Genomic DNA, 16,212 nt, shown 5'->3' with positions numbered 1-16,212 from the left:
GAAGTTTACCACATTAATTAATTAAAGTATTTCTCTGTAGCATGCAATGCTGTTTGATAGCATTTTACCCACAGTAGAACTTCTTTCAAAATTGGAGGCAGTCTTCTCAAACCCTGCCACTGGTGTATCAACTAAGTTTATGTAATATTTTAAATCTGATGTTGTCATTTCAAAATTGTTCAGAGTCTTCACTGGTACCAGAGGTAGGTAGGTTTTTTATTTCTTTCTTTATTTTTGAGACAGTCTTGCTCTGTCACCCCGGCTAGAGTGCAGTGGCGTCATCATAGTTCACTGCAACCTCAAATTCCTGGGCTCAAGTGATCCTCCTGTCTCAGTCCCTGGAGTAGCTGGGACTACAGGCATGTGCCATGATACCCAGCTAATTTTTCTACTTTTAGTAGAGATGGGGTCTCGCTTTTGCTTGGGCTGGTCTCGAACTCCTGAGCTCAAATGATCCACCCGCCTTGGGCTCCCAGAGTGCTAGGATGACAGGCGTGAGCCACCGCGCCCGGCCCTAAAACATATTTCTTACATAATAAGACTTCAAAGATGAAATGACACCTTGATCCATGAGCCAATAAAGCTTCACCCCCACCCCGCCCCCATCTGTGGAAAAATTGTCTTCCATGAAACCTGTCCCTGTGGCGAACAGGTGGGGGACCACTGAGGTAGTCTTAAATATTTTGCTCTTATAAAAAAGGCTCTGCAAAGAGTATCTGTGCACATTTGTGAATATTTCTCTAGGATGGAATCTTAAGTGGAATTACAGGATTAAAAACATATTAAGAATGTTTCACAGCTAAAACATATATTTTAGTAGTTTTGTAATATTACATTTTATGAATCTACTTTTATTTACTTTACCATTTCCTTATATTGATACACTTAGGTTATTTCCAATTTTTTGCCACCATAAATGGTCCTGTGATAAATATCTTTGTGAATAGGTTACATTTTTAAAAGATAATCTGAGAGGACGTTGTCAACTAATAAGTATGTTTCTGAGACTTTAGATTCCCAAAGCTATTTTAAGAACTATACTTAGTGGTAATATATTATTTCTAGAAAAAGTAGAGCTTTGATAAAATCGTGGCCCAGGGTTTTTAATATACTTAAGATTTTTAGAAACTTAAATTTATGTTTCATTTTAGGTCTTGTCAGCTGTAACGAAGATCATGGTGAAACAGAAGATTGAATAAAGCCTTGTAACATTGAATCTGGATTAGAGATTCAGAAAAGAAAGTTAAAATTAGTCACTTTGGTTTTAGTGTTCCAATTTCATAATATTCTTCTTTCTTCTAAATAGATGTAAGGAGTGGAAATTAAAATTCAGTGCTTTATCAAAAGATGCACTAATATTTGTTCTGGCATTTTTTTTTTGTATGAGAGAAGAAAGTAACCAAGAGCTGTAGTGATTTATAATGAAATATACTAAACATGATTTTATGATGTCAGTTCTTGGCATTATAATCTATGTAACTGACTTAATTGTGGACATATGGGTATCTGTCAAGTTTTTCCGTGAAGGACAATATGTTTTTGGCATATTAGCATTAAGCTTTATGCTTTTTGGAACACTTGTGGTCCAGTGTTTTAGTTATTCTTGGTTCAAGGCTGATTTAAAGAAAGCAGGCCAAGAAAGTCAGCATTGTTTGCTTCTACTTCATTGCTTGCAAGGAGGAGTTTTTACAAGGTAAGCATACACTTTTGATCATTAACACTGTTTTTCTTTATCCAAACAGAGACTACCTTTTTGTATCTGGGTAGTCACATGTACAAAGGTCCCCTATTTGCATGTAGCACAAAGGTTACTTGCTCCTCACTAGTGGTGCTTAGATGAGTCATTGCTACATTGTCAGAACTGTCTAGGTTCATTAACAGAGTGTTTTAATTTACCTCATTAGGTTACTTTTTTCTGATATGTACTCTGTTTTTATAGAAAGGAAAAAGACATCTACGTCTTGTGAAATTTTTATCTTCTGTGTATGTTCTAAGCCTGATTGTGCAACTATAGATTATTACCTGCAACTCTGAGAGAGCACTTAAAGTTACTTATACCATTGATTTAACTAAATGTGATTTTTACTGTAATAATGCAGTAGCCATGTGGTGAGCTAGATTCAGAGTCATAGACAGAATTAAAAACAACCTTAACAATCATTTTGTTTGAAGCTTTATTTTTTTTTTTATTCTTATTTCAGCGTATTGTGGGGGTACAAAAGTTTAGGTTACGTATACTGCCCTTGCCCCCTCCCCCAGTCAGAGGTAAAGAAACTGGAATCTAAATAGGTCTGAGAATTCTATGATTATCCATATATTTAATTTCATATGACCTCTCCATTATTACCTTAGGGGATTTCATTCTGTTAAAAGTAATATGCAGCTTAAAAGTAAAGAAAAAAGTGAAAGGCAACTATTAAAAGAGGATAACATACTTTTTTAAAATTAGATTTTGGATTTGGGCTATTTTTATAGCTTACATAGAAGTTAATTTGTGATTCTATCTTGTTAAAAAGCAACGAATTCATGGACCTTAGTTGAAAGTATTAAGAAAAATTCCAGCTTTTCTTCTATTAATAAATAATAATAATGCCATTATGTTTGTATGGAGATTTATAGTTCTCAAAGTATTTTTCACATACTTTGTCTTTTTAAAGCTAGAATTTAATTTGTAAGAGAAACAGAATGTGCAATAAGAAAAAAGTTTACAGATTTTAGAAAAACTGGAAAGAAAGTACTTTAGTTGTTGGTATTGGAAGTCAGTTTTGGAACAGCACATTCTAAATTAGATGAAAATGTTTAAAGAAATGGAGTAAAAGTTAGTGCTGATAAGTAAGATATGTGTGTAATAAGTGAGATTTAATGAGTATTCTGTATGAGCAATAGTGAAAATTATATAGCTGTAATATCTGAAGAAGGATAATTACTTTTGCAGAGACTTTAGAAATATGTTAAGTTCTCTGTTATTTGCCATTATATTGATGGAAAATTTTCACATCTACAAAACTGTTTTCATTGGTGTTGCAAATGATGACTTTAAGGTACTGCAAGACATTGTGTTATAAATTGTGTCATAAAAGGAAGGCAAAATTACCTTGATTTTTCTGTGTCTGTTGATATACCTAGTAACTTTTTATTGGATGTCACACGTTGTATATAAAAGATGATTGAGGCTTCAAATGATGGTATTTTTCTTTTTCTCTGGAAGGCATTTAGAATAAGGTTCAGTGTACTTTTGGTTTGCCTGTGTTCCTATGGTGCAGCCTCGAAGGCGCTGAGAGCGTGATGTGGTCATTCTCACCCCCACAGGTTCTGAACACTAATCCTTATCTCCTTGGTACCACAAGACTGCCAAAAATTCTGCTTTGTTTTTCCAAGACTTTCTGCTTAGCTTTTAGCCTCTATGTTATAGTTTCAAAATTTGGCAAATGTCTTTTGGGAAAAACTGGCTGAGTTTGTGGTCCTTCAGTCTACAGTCCTTTAAGACCTCTAAAACCTATTCTAGTTTCTCTGTTTCCTAACAACAGCCTGGGGAAAAAAAATACAGATTTTCAACCTCCTGTCCTGAGTAACAGAATCAGCAAATATTCCCGGCAAGAGACATCTGTAGAAACATCAGCTCAGTTTCTAGTCTCTCTTGTTTTGACATGAGCATGGGTTTGCTCCAACATACTGAGTCCTACCTAAAAGTGTAATCCATGTACTCTTAAATTATCCCAAGTGTAAAGTAAAAAAAAACCCTTTACTGTTAATATCGATAATATAAAGACCTCAAAACATTTGAATTCCATTTAACCATGTTTCCAACTTATACATTAATATTGCTGGCTTTTAATTCTTATTTTTAATCTCACTAGATGATATTATTACTGCATTTTTTGCTTTATGTAGTTAAATTCTATTAAATTTTGTATATGTTTACCCATAGATTTACTAATCACTTTATTTTTTATTCCTTCTTGAATCTCAGACCTTCCACCTAGAATCACTTATCGTCTGCCTTCCTGAGGTCTGTTTTTAAGAATTTCATCTATTGAAGGTCTATTGGTGACATCATCATTCAATTTTTGGTTGTTTGAAAATGTCTTTATTTCACCATCATTCTTGAGAAATATTTTAGTGACTATAGAATTCTAGATGAGTTGTTATTTTCTCTCTACATCTTACATTCTCTTGTCTTTTGGTTTCCATTGTTGCTTTGGGGGAGTTAGATTTCAGTCTGACTTCTGCTCTTTGGAAAGTATTTTGTCTTTTTCCCCTTATGATTTTTCTCTTTATCTCTGGGTTTCTACAGTTTAATTATATGTTTAAGTGTAGATATTATTTCTCTTGCTTAGGAATTGCTGGTTCTCTTGATTTTGTGGATTATTATCTTCCATTGGTTCTGCACAATTCTCAGCCATTATCTTTTCTAACGTTTTCTGTACCACATTTCTGTTTCTTTCTCTTCTGGAATGCCAGTCAAATGTAAGTTAGACCTTCTCACTGTATCTAACATGACTCTTACATGTTAGATTGTTAAAATTCTTATTTTTTTACTCTTTATGGTACAATCTATAACATTTTTCATAACTCTTTTTTATTTGGCAATTATTTTCTTTCCCTGTGGCCAAGGTGTTATTACATCCAACCACTGAGTTTTAAATTTTGTTTAATATAAATTCAGAAGCTCTATCTTTTCAAGTCTATGTCACTTTTTATAGTTTTCTATTCACTGCAAATATTTTCAAACTTGTCATCTATATCTTTGCTAAACATAGTAAGCATTGTTGTTTTATTTATAATTCCAATATCTGAAGCCCTTTCAGGTTTGTTACTGCTGGCTCTGATTCTACAATTGGGTGTTCATAGTGCCTTGTTTTCCTGTATGCCTGGTATCAGTGATTGTGTTCTGGTCATTGCCCTTGAAAAAATAATTTGTGGGGCCTTCACAAAGCTCTCCCTAGAGGCTTTGACTTTGTTCCTAGTAGATGCCTGGAGATTCTATCAGATGGAGTCTACACATAATTTCATGGCTTGAGGTTCCCTGGCCTACACAGGTTATGCATACCTGGGATGCAAATCTGTTCAAGGAAAGTCTGTGTCAACAATGTATCAATCAATTTTTAAACAAATGAACTTTATTGAAGTATAATTTTATATACAATAAAATGCACATATTTAAAATATACAGTTCTAAATGACGTTAACAATATTGAGTCTTCTAATCTGCGAACACGGGTTTCCTCTCCATTTATTTAGACTTTTTTTTTAGGTTGGGCACTTGAGGATTATTTAGACTTTCTTTAATTTCCCTCAGCAATGTTTTGTAGTTTTCAACGTATAGGTTTTATACATATTTTGTTATAATTTTCTCTAAGAATTTCATTTTTTGGATACTCTTATAAATGGTATTTATTTTTAATTTCAATTTCTAGTTATTCATTGTTGTTATGTAGAATTAGTTGGTTTTTATATTGGTCATTTATCCTATATGACTTTGCTAAGTTCACTTTTTAGTTCTAGTAATTTTTTTGTGTACTCCTTAGTATTCTTTACATAATCATCATTTTGCAAATAAACCATACTGTCTTAATTACTATATCTTATAATACAACTTGATGTCATATATTCTTTTTCCTGATTTTTTAAATAGACTTTATTTTTTTATTTATTTTTGAGACAGAGTCTCTCTCTCTGTCATCCTGGGTAGAGTGCAGTGGCATCATCAGAGCTCACTGCAGCCTCAAACTCCTGGGCTCAAGCAATCCTCCTGCCTCAGCCCCCCAAGTAGCTGGGACTAAAGGCACATGCCAGGAGGCCCAGATAATTTTTCTATTTTTAGTAGAAATGGTCTCACTTTTCCTCAGACTGATCTCAAACTCTTGAGCTCAAGTAATCCTCCTGCCTTGGCCTCCCAGAGTGCTAGGATTACAGGCGTGAGCCACCGTGTCTGGCCTCAGTTAAATATGTTTGTAGGTATTTTGTCACAGTGTTTTTGATCCCTAACATTTCTTTTTTATTTTTTCTCAGTTTCCATCTCTGCTTATATTGCCCATCTGTTCTTGGATATTGTTTACTTTTTACATTACAGCCCTTAGTATGTTAATCATAGTCGTTTTAAATTCAGAGTCTGATAATTTCAAAATTCTTGCTATATCTGAGTTTGGTTCTATCTGATACTTGCTGTGTTTCTTCTAACTGTGTCTTAGAGTATGCCTTGTATTGTTTGGTTGAAAGCTTGACATGAAAAGTAAGATGGAGATACCTCGAAGAACTAAAAGTAGAACCTACCATTTGACCCAGCAATCCCATTACTGGGTATTTACCCAAAGGAAAAAAAGACATTCTATAATACAGACATCTGCATGTGAATGTTTTTAGCAGCACAATTCACAATTGCAAAGAAGTAGAATCAACCCAAGTGCCTATCAATGCATGAGTGGATTAACAAAATGTGGTATATGTATACCTTGGAGTACTATTCAGCCATAAAAAATGGTGAACTAATATCTCTTGTATTATCCTGGGTGAAGCTGGAACCCATTCTTCAAAGTGAAGTATCACAAGAATGGAAAAACAAGCACTGCATGTACTCACCATTAAATTGGTACTAATTGACCAACACATGTGTGTTGTTTGGGCACACATGAAAGTAACATTCATCCAGAGTCAGGCAGGTAGTAGGGGGGCGGAGGGGATGGGTCAATTCTCAGCTAATGGGTGCAGCGTGTACTTTCTAGGAGATGGGAATGCTTGTAGCTCTGACTCAGGTGGTGCAAAGGCAATATATGTAACCAAAATGTATCCCCGTAATATTCTGAAATAAAAAAAAAAGCTTGACATGACATATGGGTGAAAGGAAGTGCAGTAAGTAAGACTTCAGTAATGTGGTTGTAAGGTGTAGGGGAATGGGAAACATTCTGTGTTCCTATGATTAGGTATCAGTCTTTTAGTGAGCCTATGTCCTTGGTCTGTGAACTTTCTAAATGCCTCTCATTGTTCCACTAGATAGAAATACAATTGATTTTTTTTCTAACCTTACCTGCTGAGATCTTGCTAAACTCATTAATTGCAGTAGTTTTTTTGTTTGGTTTCCAGGTATTTTTCTAGGTAAATCATCATGCCATTTACAAATACGAACAGTTTGACTTCCTTGTTTAAAATATTTATTCCTTTTATTTCTTTTTCTTGCCTTATTTGACTGGTTAGCTCCTCCAATAAAATGTTGAATAAAAGGAATGAAAGCAACATTCTTGGCTTATTCTTGATCTCAGGAGTAAACTGTTGAATGTTCTCCTAGGCTGTTGTGGTTTTTCAGATGCCTTTTATCAGATTGAAGAGGTTTCCTTCTCTTTTAATATCTTGAGAATTTTTTTTTATTATGGATGAATGTTAAATTTTGTCAAATGTTTTTCTGTATCTATTGAGATGATCATATGATGTTTCATTGATTCATTTTTTTCATTGATTGATTTTATACTCTTAAACAAAATTTGTAGTCCTGGGATAGACCCAGTTAATTATGATTCTTTTTATATGTTGCTGAATTTGATTTGCAAATATCTTTTTGAGCATTTTTGTGTCCATGCCCATGAGGGATATTGGCCTGTCATTTTCTTTACTTGTGATATCTTTGCCAGGTTTTAGATTAATTTTATGTTGTCCTCATAAGTTGGAAAATGTTCCTTTTTTATTTTCTGAAGAAATTTGGACAAGACTAGTATTATTTCTTCCTTAAATGTTTGATAAAATATATTTTATCAAAATTATATTAGATGGAGTTAATGTGTAGGTTTTTGAGAACTAATTCAATTTCTTTGATAGATATAGGTCTATTCAGATTTTCTATTTGATCTTGTGTCAGTGTTATTAAATTGTATTTTTTAGGGAATTTATTTCATCAGATTTTTCCAGTTTATTGGTATAAAGTTGTTCCCAATATTTTCTTATTGTAGTTTACTCTGTGTAGGATCTTTGGTGATTTCCTATTTTCCCTTCTTGATATTGACATTTTGTATTCTCTTTTTTTTTCTTCTCCCTCTCCCAACTGCTATTCAGTCTTGGTAGAGCTTTATCAGTTTCTTCTGTCTTTTCAAAAAACCAAATTTTAGCTTTGTTAATTTCTCTGTGTTGCTTGTTTCTTTTCTATTTCATTGATTTCTGTTTTTATCTTTATTATTTCCTTCCTTCTATGTACTTAGGTTGAATTTGCTTTTCTTTTTCTATCTCATTTCTATGTTTAATTTGCTTTTCTTTTTCTTTTTCATTTCTATGGAAACCTATTGTTACCATTAATCATTTCTTCTTTCCAACGAAGCGTTTAAGCCATAACTTTCCCCGTAATTCTTGCGTTAGCTATATCTCAGACATTTTGATATGTTTTGTCTTCATTATTTATCAGTTCAAAATATTTTTTAGCTTACCTTGTGATTTCTTCTTTTACCCAATGGTTAGACTATTAAAAACTTTTTTTCAAATATTTGAATCTTCTATAGATATTTTGATGTGATTCATAATTTAATCTCTTTGTGGTCAGATAACATACTTTTATGATTTCAATCTTTTGAAATTTATTTAGATTTTATTTTCTAACATAGGGTCCATCTTTATGAATATTTCATGTATACTTATATATGTGTTTCTATAATTATTGGTTGTGATTGTCTGTAAGTGAAATTTAGTGAATGTGGTTGACAGTGTTATACAGATACTGTACAGTCTTACTGATACTGTGCTTAGTTGTTAGAAGTGTTGGGAAAATTGGATAGCCATTTAGAAAGAAATAAAATATGTAAATTTTAATTGGACAATAATATTTTTCACACGAAGTTCAGGCTCAGGCCATGCCCTACCATGGCACATGATCTGGAAAAGAGTTTAGCCTTTTCTGTAGAGGTGAAATCTTCATTCTGTGGAAGTGGTGGTAAAATCTTCAAAAGTATATTGGTAGAAACAGAAGTGAGAATTGAGAGAATTTCAAAATGTAGTTTATGTTTTTAGCATCCCTCAGTCTTTGATGTGATAAAATATGGGCTCTAATTCCTTCAAGCCAGGAGAAAGTTTGAAAGGATAATCTGGAAGAGTTTTGTTTCTAGAGTAACACTCCCTCCGTGCCCCTTATATCCATGCCACAAGTGCAAGGAAAGAGTTTTTGTCTGTATACCATAAGAATAGACAGACCACAGACTTTTTTTTTTTTAAATTGACTACAATTGAATAATAAGCAATAGCCAATATGAGAACACTAAAGGTTTTTATTAACTTTAGAATTGGGATAATTTAATATAGCATATTATGGGGTATACTACTAGGTAGGATACTACATAGCAGGATAAATTTCAGATGAATCAAATATTTAATGTAAAAAACCCATAAAAGTATTATAAGAAAACATGGGAGAATTCATTTATAACCTTGGAATGGGGAAATATTTTATAACTATGACTCAAAATCCAGAAGCTATAAGAATTATAGATTTGACTATAAAAAATGCATGCTAATAAACAAAAGCAAAAATCTCCAAATAAAAGTAAAAGCAAAGCCACCAGGAAAACACTAAGGGAAAAATATTTGCAATTTCTAAAAGAAAAAGGGCTAGTCCTCTAATATTTAAAGAGCTTCTGGAAGTCAAAAAGTAAAAGACCATTCACACAATAGAAAAATGGGAAAAGAATAAGGGTAGTTCATAGAAAAGGAAATATAAATGAGTTTTAAGTTGCATGAAAGATGCTAAGCCTCATTCATAATACAAAATGCCAATTAAAACTACACTGAGATATTATTCCTCATGAAATTGACAAAAATCTAAATGATAATACACTCTTTTGGCAAGGCATGGGAAAGCAGGTACTTTCATACTTTGTTGATCAGAGTATGGATTGGTATAATCTGTGGAGGACAGTTTGAACATATTGCAAATATATATTAATAAATGTATTTTTAGATCAAGGGTTTCCTCTTTTGGGAATTTATCACACTTGCATATATGTAAAATGATATATTCACAAAATTTTTTAATTGTACATTATTTATAATAGCAAAATATTGAAAACAATTTAAATATGTTTTGATAGAATTTATGATATATCTATGCAATGGCATAGTACATAGCTATAATGAAAAATGATAAAGTGCTTTATGGGCTGGGCAGAGTGGCTCATGCCTGTTATCCTAGCACTCTGGGAGGCTGAGGCTGGAGGGTTGCTTGAGCTCAGGACTTTGAGACCAGTCTGAGCAATGGTGAGATCCCATCTCTACTAGAAATAGAAAAATAAGCCAGACATCGTGGTAGACACCTGTAGTCCCAGCTACTTGGGAGGCTGAGGCAGGAGGATCACTTGAGCCCAGGAGCTTGAGGCTGTAGTGAGAAATGATGACACTACTGCATTCTACCCAGGGCAACAGAGTAAGATTCTGTCTGGAAAAAACAGAAAAGGGAATTGAACCACCCACCTCACTCCCCAACTTCCTTAAAAAAAAAGGGTTTTGTGTATGGAAATGAAAAGATCTCCAGGATATATTTTTCAGTGAAAAGATAAGATGCAGACATCAGGTATAGTATGCTATGATCTGTGCAAAAAAAGATGGTGAAAAGGAATATATATTTATGTTTGCCTAAAGAAACTCTAGAAGGGTACATATGAAACTAATGAGTGAATTCTTGTGGTCATGGGGTCAGGTGAAAGCTGGGTACTTGGGTCACAGGAGTGGGATAGAGTTTTTTCACTGTATAACTTTCTGTATTTTTTGATTTTTGAATTATGTGAATGTTTTGCGTATAGAAGCAATCATAAAAAAGAAGAAAAAGCAAAATTGAATTAGGTTGGCTATTAGTAAGAGATGCCAGGTAGGAAAACAGACACTTTTCTCTTTTTGCCTGTCTTTTTCTTTCTCTTTGAATTTTGCTAGTTCAGGAAGTGGCAGAATACTGAGACAAATAGTAAGAAATAAGCAAACATTGAACAGTTCATAAAAATGGACCAAATAATCCAAAAGTTTGTCCAGGCTGAATACTGAAAAAGTTGATATTTGCTGAACTGTGGATTCCTTTCCCTAAGGAATAGATAAATTGAATTTGTGTTAGTAGATGAAAGACAAGGAATATTAACATGAATTATTTATTAGGTGTGTGTGCCTGCTGTGACTAAGTATGCTGTTACTGCTCATGGGTCTCTAGAGTAGAGTGTTTCATTTCCAGAATGTAAATTAGATGACACCTTTACATTTCTATTATATGTATTATTTGTGGTAAAAACCTCTCTTTGTCAAAGAAGAGTTTTCCTTTTATGGATATATGAAAGGCATTTGAATTATTTAAAATATGGAAATGATTTTTGCTCCTTTTAAATACCTGGTTTTAAAACAGTTCAAGTTATATAAAATAGCATACAGTGGGACATGTCTCCCTCCTCCCACAGATCCCTGGGCCATTCTGTAGCATTAAATGGGCATTAAATAATTTAACCCTCTTTCTTGCCTATTTTTCAATTTATAACCCCTTAGAGGTCATTTAGTCGCATTCAAATTTCCTAGGATGAGATATTTATAAAAATTTATGATCTGGTCTTTTTACTTCAATCTCCAAATTTTTTTTTCTAGATATGTTATTATTGATTTCTTATTTAAGTTCATTATGAGAACATACTTTGTATGATTACAACCTTTTTGTATTTATTAAGACTCATTTTTATGGCCCAGCATATTGTTTAACTTGGTGAATAGTCCATGTGTATTGGAAAAGAATTTGTAATTTTCAGTTCTTGATTGTAGTGTTCTATAAATGTCAGTTAGGTCAATTAACCTGATCACATTATTCAAACTATCTCTATTCTTACTGATTTTTTTTTTAGGTCTACTTTTCCTTTCAATTACTGAGAGGCAGGTGTTAAAATCCTCAACTAAGAATGTGGCTTTGTCTTTTACTCTCTTCACCTTTGACAATTTCTGCTTTGTGTATCTTAAAGCTTCATTATTAGATACATACAGATTTTGAAATGTTATGTATTCATGATGAATTGATTCTTATATCATTATGACATGATCCTCTTTATCTCTGGTAGTATTCCTTGATTTGAAATCTGTTTTGTCTGGGATATTAGTATAGCTGTATCAACTTTTTTTTGGTGATTTCCTTTCAAACTGTGTCTTTGTGTTTAAAGAGAGCCTCTTGTCAGAAGGCTTTGGGATTGGCAAGATGGCGGATGAGAAAGACCGCCACCCAAAGTGTCTCTGTAAGAAAGATTTTTGAGTAAAGTGAAAAAAAAAACAAAAAACAGGCAGACAAACATAGATTGGACGAGGGTCAGAAGGAAGGGTGCCTGAAACTGCAGAAGACTCCACAGGAAGAAGTTGCGGAGGAGAATTTGAAGGAGAAAGGCCCCAGAGAGGCTTGGAGACCAGCAATGAGGGTAGGTGGAGCAGTTAAATTTCCCCTCCCTTGCATGTTGGACTGCTGGTGGGCTCCTGAGCAGTTGGAGAGACCTGCCAACATCAGCCCAGAGATGGCTGCCGCCAGTGAGTGCTGAGCTTCTTGTAGACAGGGCAGCAGGCTCCCAGGTCCCTCAGGGCACCTCCTGGCCCGCAAACCTGAGCCGATTGGCAGGCACCATGTTGCTTCATTCTCCCCTTCCCCTTCCTTACCCATGACTGCTGAGAGAGACAATTTAGCCACCACCCGGAAGCATTTGCAGGGAACGAGACCTTTTGTTTTGGGGCCCTACAGCAGACTTAGGGGTACTCAGACTGTGACCTCCCTACCCGTCAGACTGCCCAGGTGCTGCTTGCCGGGTGACTCCAGGAGAGTGGGACAAATCCTGAGGTGAAGAGACATTGATCCAGTTGGACACCCCTTTGGTGACTTGAGACCAGCACTCCTCTCCCTGGCAGGGTCAGCGATTGATCTCCAGGGCCCAAGGGACAGGCCTGCAGACCACATCTCGTACACCCAGGTCTTGATCACATTGCTCCGGGACATAGAAGGGATATTTGTGAAAGAGCCTACTGAGGTGTGTGTGCCTTCAGGGACAGATCAGTGTGCTTGAGAGGCAACCCTCCTCCCATGGGAGGGTTGTGCGCCCCGCTGAGGTTGCAGTCCAGGGCAGGGAACCTCCTGGTTCGCATCAAAGCCAGGGAAAATCCACTGGCTTAAGGTCCTCCTTGCTGGCAGAGGCCCGGGAGAAACCGCAGAATAGGGGAGGCTGGAAAGGAATGAGGCCTGCTCCAGACTGCTGGTATCAGACAGCCCCCCCCCACCACAGACTTTTCAGCTGGGTGGGGCGATTTCAGCCTCTCCCTGGCAGCTTTGCCCAGAAGCAGAGAACAGACCTTTGACCCCTGCTAACAGCATTTGTGGAGCTTGAGGGCAGGTTTACCCAACCGAGCTCTGCCCAGACTCACTCCCCTACAAGTCCTCACTGAGGTGGAGAATAAGGATACACCTGGAAGTCCCAGGGCCCCTCCCACCACCTGAGGCACTAGAGTGCCTCTCCAGAGGAACAAGAACTGGTTTCAGGACCCCAAAACACTGCAGCCTGCTCCTCCCAGCAAGTGACACCTACTGACAGGGAGGTCATTCTGCACACCCTTTTACTGCATCTACTGACTCGTCATAAAGGGTGTGGTTGAATCTCACCCATAAACACCACCTACTGGCTCAGAGACTGAATAGGGTATGTCATTATCCAAATGAAAATCTAAAGATAAGAAGCAACAACTGATCCAGGTGGGAAGCAATCAGCAAAAGAACTCTGGAAGTATGAAGAATCAAACGGAAAGCCCACCCCCAAAAAGGAACACCTGCTCTCTAGCAATGGACATCAATCAAATTCAGAACACTGAAATGACAGAGGAAGAATTTCAAACATGGATCATAAGAAAACTCAATAATATACAAGAAAAAATGGATAACAAGGAAATCACAAAAAGAATCCAGGACTTGGAAGAAAAATTCACTAAAGAAATTGGAATATTAAAGAATAATCACATTGGAACTCTTAGAAATGAAGAAGTTATTCAAGGAATTATAAAACACAGTGGAAAGCCTCAAGAACAGGGTAGATCAAACAGAAGAAAGAATCTCAGGGATTGAAGATAACACCTTTCAATTAAATAGTCAGTCACAAAGATAGAGCAGAGAAATAAGAGAAAAGAACAAAGCCTACAAGAAATGTTGGGATTATGTGAAGAGGCCTAATGTGAGATCATAGATATCCCTGAGGGTGAAGAAGACAACACACAAGAGTTGGATGAGCTATTTCAGTATATAATAGAGGAAAATTTCTGAGGCCTTGCTAAAAATCTAGATATCCAGGTATAAGAAGCTAAAAGGACTCCTGGGGAATTAATTGCAAACAGGAAGACACCACAACACACAGTCATGAGACTGATCAAAAAAGCCACCCTAGAGGTCTTCCTATGAGCTGTAAGGTAAAAGAAGCAGGTAACCTACAAAAGAAAACCGATCAGAATAACAACAGACTTCTCAATTGAGGCCTTTCAAGCAAGAAGAGACTGGGGCCCCATTCTCACTCTTCTCAAACAGAATAATGGCCAGTCTAGAATCTTGTACCCTGCAAAACCAAGTTTTGTATACACAGGAGAAATAAATATGTTCTCAGACAAGCAAAGATTGAGAGAATTCATCAAAACAAGACCTGCCTTCCAGGAAGTACTCAAAATAGTGTTACACATGGATCAGCACAATAAAACACACATGAATGTAAAATCACCCAAAAGCTAAAGGTCAAAGGCTAGATACCACAATAGCTCAAGTGAGGAAGCAAAGTAACAGAGTTCAACTCAATAGGATGAACATAAATTTGCCCCATTTGCCAATTCTCTCAATAAATGTGAATGGCTTTAAGTGCCCACTAAAGAGACATAGGCTGGCTGAATGGGTAAATACACATAAGCCAAGTATCTGCTGTCTTCAGGAAACACATCTAACCCACAAGGATGCATTAAGACTCAAGGTGCAGGGATGCAAGAATGGAAAAATAAGCACCACATATACTCACCATCAAATTGGTTTCACTGATCATCACCTAAGAGCACATTTAGGAATAACATTAATCAGGTGTTGGGCAGATGTAGGGGGGAGAGGACGGGTATATACATACATAATGAGTGCAATGCGTACCGTCTAGGGGATGGACACACTTGAAGCTCTGATTTGGGGTGGGGGGAAAGGGCAATGTATGTAATCTAAACTTTTATACCCCCATAGTATGCTGGAAAAAAAAAGGTACAGGGATGGAAAACAATATTTCAAGCAAATGGAAGCCAAAAGAAAGTTGACGTAGCAGTTCTGATTTCAGATAACTTAGTCTTCAAATCAACAAAAGTAATGAAAGACAAAGACAGTCACTATATAATGGCGAAGGGTACAATTCAACAAGAAGACATAACAATTCTAAATATTTATGTACCTAACTCAGGTGCACCCAGATTCATAAAAAAAATCCTACTTGATCTAAACAAAGTGATAAACAGCAATACCATAATATCTGGAGACTTCAACACCCCTCTGACAGAACAGGACAAATCCTGCAAACAGAAAATAAAGAAAGAAACAATGGACTTAAATACAATTCTAGAACAAATGGGCCTGACTGACATTTACAGAACGTTCTACCCAAAAACCACTGAATATGCATTTTTCTCATCAGCTCATGGGACTAAGATTGACCATATCCTAGGCCACAAAGCATGTCTCAAAAAATTAAAAAAAATAGAAATTATACCATGCATCTTCTCAGACCACAGTGGAATAAAATTAGAAATAGACTCCAACAGAAACTCTCATCTCTACACAAAGTCATGGAAACTAAACAACCGTCTGCTGAACTATGATTGCATTAAAGAGGAAATCAAGATGGAAATCAAAATATTCTTTGAACTAAATAATAGAGCAGACACAAGTTATCAAAATCTGTGGGACACAGCTAAAGCAGTCCTGAGAGAAAAATTTATATCCATAAATGCCTGCATCCAAAAGACAGAGAGCTCACAAATAAACAATCTAATGAATCCTCTCAATGAACTGGAAAAGGATGAGCAAACGAACCCCCAACCCAGCAGAAGAAAAGAAATAACAAAGAACAGAGTGGAACCAAATGAAATTGATAACAAAAGAACTATATGGAAGACTAATAAAACAAAAAGTTGGTTCCTTGAAAAAATAAACAAAATTGACAGGCCTCTGGCTAGATTAATGAGAGGCAGAAAAGAAAG

General features: G+C 35.7%; 1 protein-coding gene across 1 annotated transcript in view; it reads left to right on the top strand.

Moving 5' to 3' along the window:
* Positions 1–1,340: 1,340 nt before the first annotated feature.
* XKR9 (XK related 9) overlaps positions 1,341–16,212 on the top strand; it is a 39,205-nt gene continuing 24,333 nt past the window's right edge. The window contains exon 1 of the mRNA XM_045560675.1: positions 1,341–1,693. Within this exon, the coding sequence (XP_045416631.1) occupies positions 1,422–1,693 (272 nt within the window). The 5' untranslated portion in view covers positions 1,341–1,421. The remainder of the gene's footprint in view (positions 1,694–16,212) is intronic.

This window comes from Lemur catta, chromosome 9 (assembly GCF_020740605.2).
Source record: "Lemur catta isolate mLemCat1 chromosome 9, mLemCat1.pri, whole genome shotgun sequence".
Classification (NCBI taxonomy): domain Eukaryota; kingdom Metazoa; phylum Chordata; class Mammalia; order Primates; family Lemuridae; genus Lemur; species Lemur catta.
Note: the sequence above shows the minus strand (reverse complement) of the source record. Positions and strands in the feature narration are given on the sequence as shown.